Here is a 14,403-nt window from a genome sequence, read left to right on the forward strand (position 1 = left end):
AAATCAGCCCATCTCACAATCATATGACAAGTATTAATGTGTGTACCTGTAGTATTTTGCGTCTGGTGAACCAGTGCAATATTTTGTAGAGTTGAGAATTTACACGCTGTATTCAATAGCTCCCCATTAAGTGCAAAATGTATCCGTTTGAGTCATTAATTAACTTTGCATTTCTTTTTCTGTTATTATTATTTTTGGTTTCTCACTAATGGTTTGGTTACAAAAATTCCCCGGTGTTCAGACAAAGCACAAAACCAAGGGTATTTGTCAATTTCTTGGCAGCCAGATACCTTTCAGAAAAGAGTATCATATTTAGGACTCCTTGTGCCACCCATTACCTAGGTATGGCTGAAGCTCTGTACAATATATTTACCAACTGTGTTATAAATCTATCAAGGCATTAAATAAAACAACTAAGTTAAAGAGATGGGTCATTGTGACCTGTTACATCCAAGGCTAATATTACACATCTCTGTATGATGATAATCATCCACTTGAAAGTAGGACTTTAAGACCCAAAGGTTAAAACGCTCTGTTACTGAACCAGGGTGGTCCATTTTTTACACATAAATCTTGCATACTTTGTATAAAGTGCTACAAAAGCTTTCTAAAGAGTATCTTGTGAAGAACAAGGAAAATCCTGACCTTGCACTAACATTTTTACAGTTCCCATGATAGGCTTGTATGACTTATTTAACAAAAAAGTGAACGTTTTTCTTGGAAAAAAAACAAAGCACCTTGCTAACAACATAATTAGCTACAAGCAGCTGTGTCATCATGTGAGCATTGTCCCTCATAGACATAATAATTTTGGTTATTAATGTAAAAAAAAATGAATGGAATTGAAAAACCACTGCAGAATTATTCTGCAAATCTCTAGTGTGTCAATGTAGTATGTTGAGTCTTGACCCTATTTCCTTGTATTCTGGTCTATCCCTGAGGCTGTCCTCATGGAAAAAATGCTGCTTGTGATAAACTTTAGATATAGCCTAAAACAAAGTAAGCTCATTCTGGTTTTTAGAGAGTTGGAAAGCAAAAGCTTGAAGGATATTTTCCCAGCTTTGTATTAAAGCATTTTTTTTTTTTATCGTTTGCCAGAGAACGATATTTTCTGTGCTGTTAAGGGTATATATTTAAAGTTAAACTGACAAACATCAAGATACAGATAAAATGCATTTTTAGGTTTTCTGTTTTACATGGCCAAAGGTTTTTATTTTTGTTTATTTTTTTGCACCTCTGCCACACAACACTGTCTAGAAGGGCTGTCCCAACTTTTTCTCCTGTAGTTACCACCAAAATTTTTACTTTACTAAAAGAGTAGAAATCCTTGCTTTTCTTGTCATCCCCTGCTTTTTTTTTAAAAAAAGAGGGAAGCCCCTCCCTTTTATACGGGTGCAGTGCAAAGCCTCCTGGGATACCTACACAGCTTTGGGCTGCTCCTTCTAAGCATGCCTGATGTGAGATTCTTTTAATTTACAAGAGGAACTATCACCTAATCTTGTGCTTGCACAGTGCAGGATTGGGTGACATCCCAAGGCAGAAGAAGAAAGAAGACAGATGAAAATGGCACTTCTTCCACGCCTGGACAAGGGAAGAAATCAGGGCGGTGTGGGACTAAGTTGTGGAGGGATTGGGAGCCCTGTGGAAGTAAAGATAAGTGGTATTTTTTTTTTTTGTGAAAATTTTTATGAAAGTTATGCTTGGTAGAAAAGCAGTTCAAGGTTATCATAAAAAGCTATTGTTCTCTAAAACTGATTTCTAAGTGTTTGTTGGAATCAAGTATCTTGAAACAATCACAGTCTCTCTAATATTTTTTTACAACTCAATGTACTAATCTAACAAATCTTATTAATTCCTAGGCTTAGGCTTTGCCGGCCACTTTGCAAATGTGAATAGGTAACCTAATAGAGAGAGAATGGTTATAATGTGCAATGCCAATAATAGTCAAAACTCTAGGAATGCAAAAATGCTGAAATCTAGAGGAAAGATAAGTAACTAATGATACAATATTATAGACAAACATAAGGCACTTAAGACTGGACTCCATTCAAATGCTCAGTTTTCTTTACAGTACTGTCAAATTTGAATAACAGATCCAAGATAGTTTCCGTCTCAGATTATTTGTCTAATGACTCTCCCATATAATGACTATCATATTGTAGTTAACAAGGACCTTGATTTTGGAATGTTTTTGCCCATGTAAGCATCCTAAATTCTTTAGAAACAAAATAAAGATCACCTTATGTGGGTGATTCACTAAAGGAATTTAGGCTGTCACCTTAGTACTTACAAAGGTGAATTATTACCTCCAAAAGGATATCTCAGCCATCCTAAAATATGTGACTATAGTTTATGTCATAAAAATTATTCAATCTCATGCAAAGGAAATCCTGAAAAACTGTATTTTTTCTTGTACATGACTACATGGTTGTAAATCAGCGGGGCTTCACCTTATTTGCTAAGTTTAATGAAATACCCTATCAAATGCATTTTGCTATGAACAGTCTAAATTCTTTTAGTATATCAATGACTATATCTCAACAAGAGCATCCTTATCCTACAATACCACGAAAAAGACAGCTATCAGTATTCCCATTGGGAAGATTCACTCTCAATTTCTGTTTTATCTACACTAGAACTAAACTAAATATCTTCAATAGGGACAATGACAGCACTAAAAGCATCATTGTTTTTGTCAAGCACGGAAGGATTTGAACATCTCTTGTGTTTTATTGCTGACTACCTCTATTGGAGAGATTACCTTCATTCTCAGTCACATTTGTACACTGATATGTAGCAATAAATTAAAAGTTCACAAAATCACTAAATTTTTAGAATACACATGCATGATGTGCTAGATAAGGAGATTTTTTATGCTTAACTCAAGTTTAGTGTACCTTAAGTTAATACGTTTTAGAGTTAGTGAATTTTTGTGAGTTCAGAACTTGTTGTTACTGATAAATTTGGCCTGCGCATTTAGGCATCAATGACCTCTGCCACAAAAGGGTAAAAGTACATATTTTCAATGTCAACCTGCTTGTGCATACCATCGGCTGCTGTCTTGTCTGACCTATATCTTCACAATAGACTCTGTCTTTCGGTCGACAGGATTACCACACAACTGTTCTGAAGATAGGGCTGCTTGGAAATATAAATAATCATACATAATTGTGACAGCAGGAGAGTTGAGGGCCCCTGGAACTCATGTATTTAACATGGCTTCTCTACCAGAAACAGATGTCTGCAAATATAATGTGAACTTTTACATAGGTAAATAATACATTTTCCTTTAAAGCCTTTTTTGCCAATAATGAAAGAGTTACTGTAAATCAATAAATCTTGATATCATCCTAATTATATAAATCTTATGACCACTTGCAACTGTCACAAGCACAGAGTGCTACTGTATATTAAACTGTTTTAAGGGATCATTGTACATACAAATTTATATCCCGACTCATTTAGCATAGAGATTACAGAAAGATCCCAGCTGTTCAAAAGTTTCCTTAGCTCATGATTTACAGTAGTTATAAAAAGTGTTACATTTGTATGTGAAAATTATGCTATAATATTTTTCTCGCTGGAGCTATAAAGAGACTTGAGTATAGTTTCTGCTACAAAAACAGAAATATGAAGCTCAAAGGGATATTTAATCACAATACGCTGTCTCAGAATTAAAAATCCATTTTGTATGAAGTCTCACAGGAGCCAAGAAAATCTGGTTGTTTGTAAAAATCAATTTAAAACTTTTAACACACAAACAAAAGAACACAGAGGCAGATGTTTTTCAGCTTCCAATTAGGCACAATCATGTTCCTGAGAGGAAAAGAGAAATTGTATTGTGCTGGATGTCCAATTGCATTGCTTAAGTATATAATTACCACCAACTATAAAAAGCCTGCTTATTGTAAGCGGACAACACTATTTTTTATAACTATCACAATTTTTAATTTTGTCATAGTGCCTGATTTTCCATTCACCCACCTGTTTAACATTTGAAAGGCAAAACATTAATCGCTAGCATGTGTTCTTGTATAGCAGCCCTTTTCATTTGCTAGTGCAGAATAATCTGCTCTGTATTTATGTGCAGTTTAAGTTTATTCATGTGTTTTTTTCGATTTTTCATTAAGGGAAGTCCTGAATATTAAGAGGCTGTATAACATTGTTTAAAGTCTAACCACAGGTAAAAACAAAAAAAAATCCATGCACTGCTACTTTTCCTGATTTGCTAGGGTCAAATGCTTGTTTAGGTCTGGGTGATGTAAAAGCACTTGTACTTACCTTATTCCCTTATTTCCACAGGCTCCTTTTATGTGTGACATCTTACCCTTAGTCTTGTCTCTAAGAGGCCGTGTGCTGTAGTCACTGGCACAGACTCAACCGGTTTCCTTGCATTGTAAGTTAGGAAGCCAAGGGCCCACCCACAACCTGGAACATTGGATGGAGAAGCCTGCTAGCCACTAGGGAAGCAATGGGTCTAAATAAAGTTCTCCAAGACTGGGGAAGATAGACTATCATGGGAGAACCTGGGTGATCCAGGAAGGGACCTGATTAAGGATTGAAACCATTTCCCAAATAATAGAAAATGCTTTCTTTTCCAGGTTTGCTTGATCTCCCAGTTTCACTACGATAGTCTATCTTCTCTAGTCTTGGAAATCTTTATTAAATCAGTCCCAATGCATGAAGTTAGGAAAAGTCATCTAATGTTTGCTATAGACATAACTGAACAATTAACCCTTGTATTGTGGATGGAGCCCCACTGCAAAGAAATATTGTTCAGCTTTAACTTGTGTAGTTACTCTAGCTGTTGGAGAAGTGTGACTACTTGCTTTAAAATATGAGAAGTGTATCTATAATCTGCGGTGTGAAAGATCCATTGTGTTGTCACATTGGCTATAAATGGCTGCATTTATCAGATCAGTCAAAGCCACAAGCTCATTCTCACAAGACTATGCTGAAAACTTTCTAGAAAGTGCCATTGTTGGACACAATGCTGAAATTGTTTATCTGACATGAGCCATAGCTGGAAAGTTCAAGATACATATGCAATAAGAATAGGAAAATTCATTAACATTACAATAACACTTTGCTCAATCCTAACCTACGTATCTCTCGATGGACTTTTTTTAAAAGGCCACTTAGGTATAGTCAGCTTCAAGATTATTCTGTAAAAAATGCAGTCAACAATACCCATTATTATTAGTAAGATTTGATATCTGATCGTCCCCAAAAACACAACTTTTTATTAAAGGTTTGACATTTATGCAATCCATCAATGTGAAGATGACTTCATAAGATTAAAGTCTGTTTGACTAAGGTGTTGATTTCCTCTTATAGCTTACACACCTCCTACACATGCTGTAACAGCATTCACAGTGCTGCTCCAAATCAAACCTTTATTATAACAAGAACAGAATAAATAACCTTTAGATGTAAATGACACATTTTGGTCTGGTGTTTTAAATCATTATTTTCATTATTATAACTTTGTGATACTTTCAAAGTTATTCTGGTTTGATATATTATTTTTGAAATAAAACATGTTCTGATTTAAAGTCACATATTGGATAAAACCATAACATCACTCAATAATTCAGCCAAAAGTTAATGGTGGTCATATACAATATACTAGTTATTGTCATATTTAAACTGTCATGAACAGTAATCATTTTGCATGTGCACAAAATACTAAAGCCTATTTCATTAAAGTATTTGTTGTTTTTTTAACAGTTGTGTATGTGGGGTGAATGCCATGAAACTTTGTGAGTACCAAATTTGTTTCAAATGCACAGTAAGCATACTTAATAGTAGCAAAACGCCTGCTTACTTTTTTTTCTAAAAGGTATACAGCCCAGGATCATGCCAATCATGACAGTGTCCTAAAGTAATAGGTTATATGTTATCTGGACCACTGCATTAATTTCTGCTGCAGAGCTTCTGAAAGAGGCATGAATAGTATATATAGTGTGTCACCAAGGCAGGCTTGGAGGTGGAAGGGAGATATATTTGCCCAAGATTCCTCTCTTATGAGATATATTTGCCCAGGATTCCTCTTTTATGTGAGGTATTTTTGCCCCAGATTCCTCTCCTGTGTGAAGTAGCAGGTGGAAGACTCTCACCTCTGAGGTAATTAATGAAGAAGCACTGAGGGTGGGGATATAACATAGAGCCAGGAGCTCAGTCACTAGCTTGGCTTGGAGAGACACAGACAGGGGTCTGTGTGAGTTCAGCTCTGGTTGGAGACACAGACAGGGGTCTGTGTGATAAGCTTTGTTTGGAGACACAGACAGGTGGACTGTGTGAGTGAGCTCTGCTTGGAGAGACACAGACAGGGGTGCTGTGTGAAGAGCTCTGCTTGGAGACACAGACAGGGGCGCCGTGTGAGGAGCTCTACTGAGAGACTCAGAAAGTCGGTCTGGGTGAGTGAGCTCAAGTCAGTCTTTGTGAGTGAGCTCAAAAGTGAGTATAAGGTTGCTGAAAGCTTGGTTTTGAGCTGACAGGGAGAAGCCCTCCAGCTGATAGACAGGGACGTCTGATGTATAGTAAGTGCCGGACAGGCAAGGTTTTCTTTTGCTGTTTTGTTATTTTTATCTGCAAACTTCAATAAACCTGGCTGCAAGCCAGCTTAAGGTTGATACCTCGGTGTGTGATCTGAGTTGGATGAACTAGACAAGTGTCTTTTGACCCCAGCAAAGGCGATCCCGAGCGTAACCCCTCACAATACCTTTGCCTGCAAAAATTACTGTCTAAACCATTTTTTTTGTTTTCTGTGCTTACCAGATTTGTCTGAACTCCCTTACATCTCATTGTTGGATAATCAGGCCATTTATATTATTGGTGGGCTAAGAGGACTGATGGTATTTGTAACAAAGTGCCCCTGAGTTTGCAGGTCCTGGGGCAGCGTATTCAGCTGTAGATAGACTTTAAGTGACAATTGCTAGTTATTTGCCACCACATGCTGGTAATGACATAATGATACTAAAACATCTTCAGATTGGATGCTTCTGGGAGTGTTGAATACTGATATTCCCCTCTGTGCTCAGTTGCTCCATCTGCTGAATCCTTTATCAATACAGCCCACATAGACAAGTGGAAAGAACTGTAGGGTGCATTGGAGGACCAAGCATTTGGTATATCCAGAGGAAGCTGGATGATGAAGGTCTTTCAGCAACATTATATCTTCAAGGAGTTCGACAGGTGAGCAATTAATGATTGCTTTGCAGGGAATGGCAGTGTTCAAATTTTTATACACTTGCTTCATTACTTTTTTCTTATTCTCAAACATGTTTGAGGGTATGTACAAACAATATGAGTTTGTAATATATATTTTTCATTGGCTTGTTTTATGTTTAGAACTAGTTAATACATACAAGTGATACGGAGAAAAGGTTTTACATTCTGGCTTGTGCAAATCAATTTCTTAAACTACTTTTGCTATTAATAATGGCTCCTGTAATAATTACTATTTAGCAATCATTAATAGCTTTGACATATTGGTGCATAAACATCATAAAGATGTGTGATATATTTTTCCATCCTAACACTATACAAAAATAATTACATGTTTCAACCAAATGACAAATGGTATAATCAATTGCCTGCATGATGTCAATATTGCCCATTACAATCAGTGATCTTAAATTGCTGTGATATTGATAATGCATTTTAAAAAAACAGATACAAGTTTTTTTTTGTGCCAGTGCACATAATTGGTGCAAACATAATGGTAAAATCTTTTGCAAATGACTGCCTCTAGGTGTAGGTAAATAACAAGGGTATATCAATATCTATTGAGTTATATACAGCCCAAGTATCCTTCAGTCTGAATGCAAACTGTGCAAATCTCATTTCTCATTGATATAATTCTGAGATGTTGCCCAGTAAAACAAACAATACCATTGTGAAAGAAGCGCTCAATATTGCACTAAGGTTTTCCAGCACAATCTGTTTGTTGACATTGTTACTTTTACTGGGCATTTGCTGGAAGTTGCGTGGTGTTACAGCCGAGTTCCTTTATTAACTGACCACCAGTGACACCCTTCAGGTCTAGGTCATGGTTTTTGTCAAGTTTGTCACATTACAAAAAAAATAACATAATTGTGGGGTAGATAGAGGCATTTTATGTATGAACTTAATAAGCCAGTGATGTACATTCTCTTACTGGAATCCCTCTCTGAACATGTTGCCAACTATCCTTCAAAACCCTGGTTATAGGTGAGGTCAAGCTCTGCTATTCTGAATTTATAAAAAAAAACAAAAAAAAAACAGTGAAAATGAAAGCAGCAAAATTCTGAATTGAAGTCCAACTGGATGAAAATGCCAATGAAAAGTAATATAAATACCACTGAATTTACAAGCTATTTAGGATTGAGATACAATGTAATACTGTATTATAAATAGTGAGGTGTGCAAGACATGAATCAATTTTCTTAGAGTCACTGTAACCTTGCCCATACAAGACAAGTCACAGTGTGTACCTCCTATATCCTGAATTGCTTATGTTACCTTTGCTTGCATTCCTTTGGTACTAAAACTACTGGCATTTGTGACTAGGTAAAATAAATCCATTCCCTAATAGGTTGGCTGCTAGGCCCAAACACTTTATAGGAGAGGAGATCATATGCTTGCTCACACTCAGAAACACCATGTAGTGTCATCAGCTTTGAGAGAAAAAGGGTTTTAATGGAGCACAGGCATAGTAAATATGAGGGGTTAACAATGGGCCCCTTGCTAAGACATTGGCCTGCAATAACAAAGTGGCAGTATAGGAGGTACAGTGTTTTTGTTATGTGGTATAAGATACTATTTCATTTTTTCTTCCTGCCCTAAAGTATGTATATCACCAGTGACCACCGAACAACTACAAACGGAAGACCTTGGATGAGGAAAAAGCTATGAAGAAAATGGCAGTGGAGGTGACTAAGTAACAAGAACGTGGATAGAGCTCCAAGCACTTAGAAAAGTTACATTGAGAAGTAAGTCATACATATGCTGAAGCTGTTTTTTAGGGGTGTAACACCAAATGCAGTAGCCCAGACATTTACAGGGAGTTATCTCTCAAAGACCCAGCCTGTAAATATTCAGAGAGTCAAAGTTCAGGGGAAAGAAGAAGAAAAAAAGACAGGCTTTTGTAGGCCCTAGTGGTTTGTCATAAAAAAACTAATCTTTATTCGCATCTAACAACCTAAAACCTAAACAGAGACTGCTGAAACTGTATATATGCTATATTTCAGCTTTAAACATGGACACCCCTATTTACAGAACAAAGCACCTTTATGTCCTTGATTACTAAGGGGATAGTATGAATTATTTTGCATCTTACCAAATCCAAAGTGAGTAACTGAGGTTGCGATTTAATAAATTATTATGTTCATAATAAATGTTGATTTAACAAACTAAATGATCCCTTTGACACAGTTATGTTTACTTAAATATTCAATCCAATTTAAATATGTTTTAGATTGCACATAAATGGATGACTGAATTGAGAACAAACATATTCTTTAATTCTCTAACATTCTCTAGTATTGTGTAACATTATCTTTGCAATGAAATTTCATTAAATTTTTGTGAACATAATCTATTCTTTTAGTAAATCTGTCACATTTTTTTTTTCTAATAGCACCTCCTGTAACTTCTTCCTTTATGCCCCGTTTCTAAGATGTCACCGCGCATTGCCCATACAAGCCAAGGCAAAGTATTCCAGTGTTTTAGCTTTTAATTACATTATGACATCTAAATGAACACACATATAGGCTTGAAATACAAGATGCCAGTGAAGGCTTATGTTAGGGATTACCATCTTCTGCCAGCACTGTGCACCCTGCATGTGATAATGTATATGGTAGTTATACAACAGTTGGCACTCTTCAGTAAGTAGGGCCCAGAGTGACATTTACATTAAGCGGCTATTTATTCCCATAGTCAATTGAGACATTCAATTGTATGATGACGTTAAGTGATTCACTGCAGGGATACAGAGGTAAAAACATAAATGGGGTAATTAACTGATTCTTCCAAAAGAGAAGAAAATAAACAAGTCTACAAAGACCACTTCAGATCTTGAAGACGAATGTAGAAATCACAGTAGTTAGTGGTGCACTGTGGCTTAGCTGAACACAGCATTAAAGTCACAATTTGGCTCTTTTGTTGGGATAAAATCATATTCCATAAATCTCTCTGATTTTATTACTCCAAGTGCACTAAGAACATTTTAAACACTTCAGCGTGAATATTAAAGACAGTTTTTGAATTGACTAAACCACTGCCATCTGCACTGATTACTCAACATAAAATACAAATACATCTGTTTCATTAGTTCAAGGTTTGCTTTATGTAATTTTTAATAAAGCTACATAAACCAACTGTGTGCAATTAGAGATGTTCAAATATTATGTACCATTTGTGTGCGCTGCATGTGGCTGCTGAAAGGAATAATACTTAAGTATATTTCAGAGCCATGCAAAAGGCTATCTGATGTATAGATCATTCATTTATACGGTTTGCTTCTAATCTGGTAAGCACAATTATAATGTTCTTATCATTTTTAAATCTAATTTCCTCTACTAGAGGTTCTGCCAAGACATGACTTTCCTAGCAGGTTGTTTAGTCTGGTGCACGGTAAGCTCTCAGCATAATTAATACATTGCATAGTCATTGCCCCCTAGAGTTCTAGCATGTTCACTTCTCTAATGCAATAAGCCAGTGACTTCCAGAATGTCAGAGAGCATCCTACTTTCCATTAGTCGCTGCCATTGTTGTCATTTACAAAATGACTTTCATCTAATCAAATAAACTGGCAGACAATATAAAATGTGTTTCAAGAGGTAAGGAAGTTGGCTTCACACAGACTCTGTCACTAGATTATCATATTTTTACTTGCAGGTTGGAATAGTTTAATAAATTCTCAATATGATGTTGAATCTATTTAAAGTGATTGGTATACAACTGAAATGTTAATAAGCACGTCATAGATATATCAAGCGAGTATACACTTTAGAAGTTTTCTACTTTCGGTTGCATTACACCTAATACTCTTTCTGTGGATTGATTGTCTCTTGAAAATAACACCAGAAGTTTTTTGTTCTACACTGGACGACAGATGCTGCAGAGGTTGGATCCCCTTTAAGCAAAATACCATCAATGTCATGTAGGATGCCATATTGCAAAAGACATATTGTGTGCCACACAGTATTTGTATAATACTATATATATATTTGGATGAGCAAAGTGAGCAGGGGTAAGACTGGATACCAAAAACCTGCTTTATGAAACTTGGAATGAAGTTAACTATCTTTATTATGGCATATTTTTTTATACTAAAGTTTTTTTCTTCTGAGAGGCTTTAGGCGAGCTCCAGTAGAGTAAGTAACCCAAAGATTTCTAATTTTTGCCAGAATAACATCATTTGAAATTTTGTAATTTATGTGACAGTGGTACAGGGCTCAGAGATAAAATTATTTGGTAGTTTGCCATCAACTATAGAAAGTTTAAATATTAGTCTTGAAAGGAAACAGCCTTAAAGATTTTAAAACGTTATTAACTGACATTTCTACTTTCATATGACAAGGCAAAATCACCATGCCATTGCATAGATCATTCTTGTCCTGATTAACAAAGTGCAGAAGGCTTTCAGTCAAATATATTTAAACAAACAAGCTGCCTTAATAAAAAAAATGCATTAAACAATAGAGGATTAGGCTTATCTGAACTTCATAGAGCTGTCTTGAAATTATTTTTTCCATTTGGATCACAAGGTCATATGCATACTTGTGAAAGCACTTCTGAGAAATCCTTTAATTTTAAAATATGGTATGCAATACTGAGAGATCAAAAAACAACAATCAGTTCAACTAATAAAAGGCTGTAATATTCAGCACTTTTTCATGCTTAACTCAATAAAGATTTGTCATCCTACTAATTTCATCCCAGCTTTACAAAACCTGAAAGTTGTGTTCAATGCAACCTGAAAGCTGATTACTGGAATGCAGAGCATTTAGTAAGATAAATATAACAAACATACTTTACTTGATGACAACATATAGCTGCCTGACGTAGGGCATACAGCTGCTTTCAGTCCACCGAGTAAAAGGTAAAAGCTTTTATGATATGTTTTAATTGGCATTGATGGAATACCAGATATTATTTTTGCTTTGTCTGGGTGGTTACTATAAAAATATTGCAATTAGTTTTACAACCTTTTTCCACTTTATTAATATGTAGCCATTAGTGCAGCAACATTTTCTAGCCCCAAGTATCATTAAATCTTTTTGTTGAACCATAAAAATTTGGACAAACAAATGAAAGATTCAAACTCTGGCTGACCTATTCAGGCCATCTGGGAGATATACCACCTCAAGCATGTTCTGAGTTTGTTCTCTCTTCCTTAGAAATGTTTTTACCAGTTTTTATATCACATTTTATCTTGCATTTATGTCTCCTCTATAAAGTTAGGCACATATTTAGTGTTGTATATGCTTAGTGCTTTAATTATGCTTGGTGATTTTACAGCATTGATGCATTTACAATTCACTTTAGGGCCTGATATATTACACCAGAGAAGAGAAAATTAGCACAAAATTAGAGTTGATGGCCTTAGAGACCAATCAGTGTTCTATTCCTGTAATATATTCTAATAAAATAGTAGGTGAAGCCTGATAGGATGCTACTGGCACCAATTCCAAATAATGCTCAGTAGTGACAGGGAGCAGCTATCTAATTATTCTGTGGTCCAAAGCTCAGCATCTCACAATCTCTTACCCCCTTTTCATGACCCAATTTTTGTTGTGACACCTTTGCACACAAGACTGGAGAAGATAGACTATCATAGGAAAACCATGTTGATCCAGCAAACCTAGAATTGATCAGGTCCAGGGTGGCCCGATGACTCTTTCCAAGATGGTGCTTCCTTGACACCCTGAGATTACAGGAAGGGTTTTATAATGTGGGACATTATTGAACCCTGAGCACCAACTTTGAGGACTAATGCTGTTTGCTGTGTTTTGTCTTTAAATATGTAAATTTGTGTAGCGCTGTGTATAAATGCAAAAGGCAGCCCATCTACAGAAGCCCTTAGAGATAGATGTATGAAAAAAGTATTATTACTCAGCAGCATTAACAATGTATAAACGATCGCTAAGCAACAAGAAATGTTCTTGTTTTCCACGGAGTATATTATTTTTTGGTTTGTTGTGAACCATTTTCTTTGAACACTGCTCATTTTGCTGCCAAAGTCTGGTTTCTCTTTTCATATGGAATGTAGTGTATACAAATCTGCCAACCAATACAAAAGTTATATGTGACCATTCATTGTTTTAAACATACTTCCTAATGGACAACTAAAACTGCTGTAACAGTGGGCAATGGTTGTTTATCATTTGCACCTGAAAACGAATTTCCTAAAATTATGTTTTTCTTACAATGATTACACTTTTTATTAATACTGAGCAATAAATGAAAATCCATAAAAGAGCAAACTGCTTTTAGTTATGTTTTTCTCTGGCTGCTTCACAACCTTGGCAAAGCCAAACTACAAAATGGACAAGCTTAAACCACTAATGGCCCCACTTTTTGCTGTTCAACTTCAAAATAACAGAAATTTCCAAGGTAAACAGGAAAACAAGCATTAAATATTGGCACAGCGTGACGATGGGTAAAACCTATACAGTTATGTTTTGAATAATAATAAAAAAGAGGCCAGCATTATTCCTACCTTTACCCTCTGTTGCTGCTGTTTCAGTTTCTCTGTATCTCTTGGATCAACATGGGACTCAGAAAGAATTGTCTCTGCTTCAGTTAGCCACTGGTTTAGGTTATTCATGTCATCCTGCAGTTTTATCCACTTCTCCAGCGATCTGTCAAACCTCCTGAGAATCAGAACAAAGTAAATGTTTGAACAAAGCTTCAGGAAACCGAAACCCATCATTTTATAGCAATTTAATCAATCAATGCCTAATATAAATACAAAGAGAAATATGACAATAAATGTAATATACCATCTATGTGCACTATACAGGGAAAAAAAGATGTCTTGCCTTAAATTGCAGAAAGTTTTGTTAAAGGACAGAGGAGGCGAAGAAATCAGGTCCCCATAACTGCCCATTAACTGCGGCCAAACTTCTTAATAAATCAGGGCCAAAGTTGGCACTGGTATTTTATTTTAATGAGTCATACTCTACCTGTCAAAGGCAGGTATAATAGGGCACAGCCAGTCTGGCCCCAGATGATGGCATCATGGAAAGCTGTCCCCCTTTTTTCTCTGGTAGGCTCCAGTTACCCTAGTCTGATAGTGTGTGAATCACAGCAATGGCAATAGAATTCGTTTTAACATGCACTGTATATGTATTTATCATTTTCGCTTCAAAATGTGAATAACCTTCATTAACCACCTGGGCGTTACACTGA

At 35.9% G+C, this 14,403-nt stretch overlaps 1 protein-coding gene across 7 annotated transcripts in view; it reads right to left on the minus strand.

The window, feature by feature from the left end:
- The window catches only part of DMD (dystrophin), a 721,719-nt gene that overhangs the window by 598,812 nt on the left and 108,504 nt on the right, over positions 1-14,403 (minus strand). For all 7 annotated transcript variants that reach the window (XM_072414251.1, XM_072414268.1, XM_072414235.1 and 4 more), the window contains one exon: positions 13,712-13,865. In XM_072414251.1, the coding sequence (XP_072270352.1) occupies positions 13,712-13,865 (154 nt within the window). The remainder of the gene's footprint in view (positions 1-13,711; positions 13,866-14,403) is intronic.

The sequence above is a fragment of the Pyxicephalus adspersus genome, chromosome 1, assembly GCF_032062135.1.
Source record: "Pyxicephalus adspersus chromosome 1, UCB_Pads_2.0, whole genome shotgun sequence".
NCBI classification, from domain to species: Eukaryota; Metazoa; Chordata; class Amphibia; order Anura; family Pyxicephalidae; genus Pyxicephalus; species Pyxicephalus adspersus.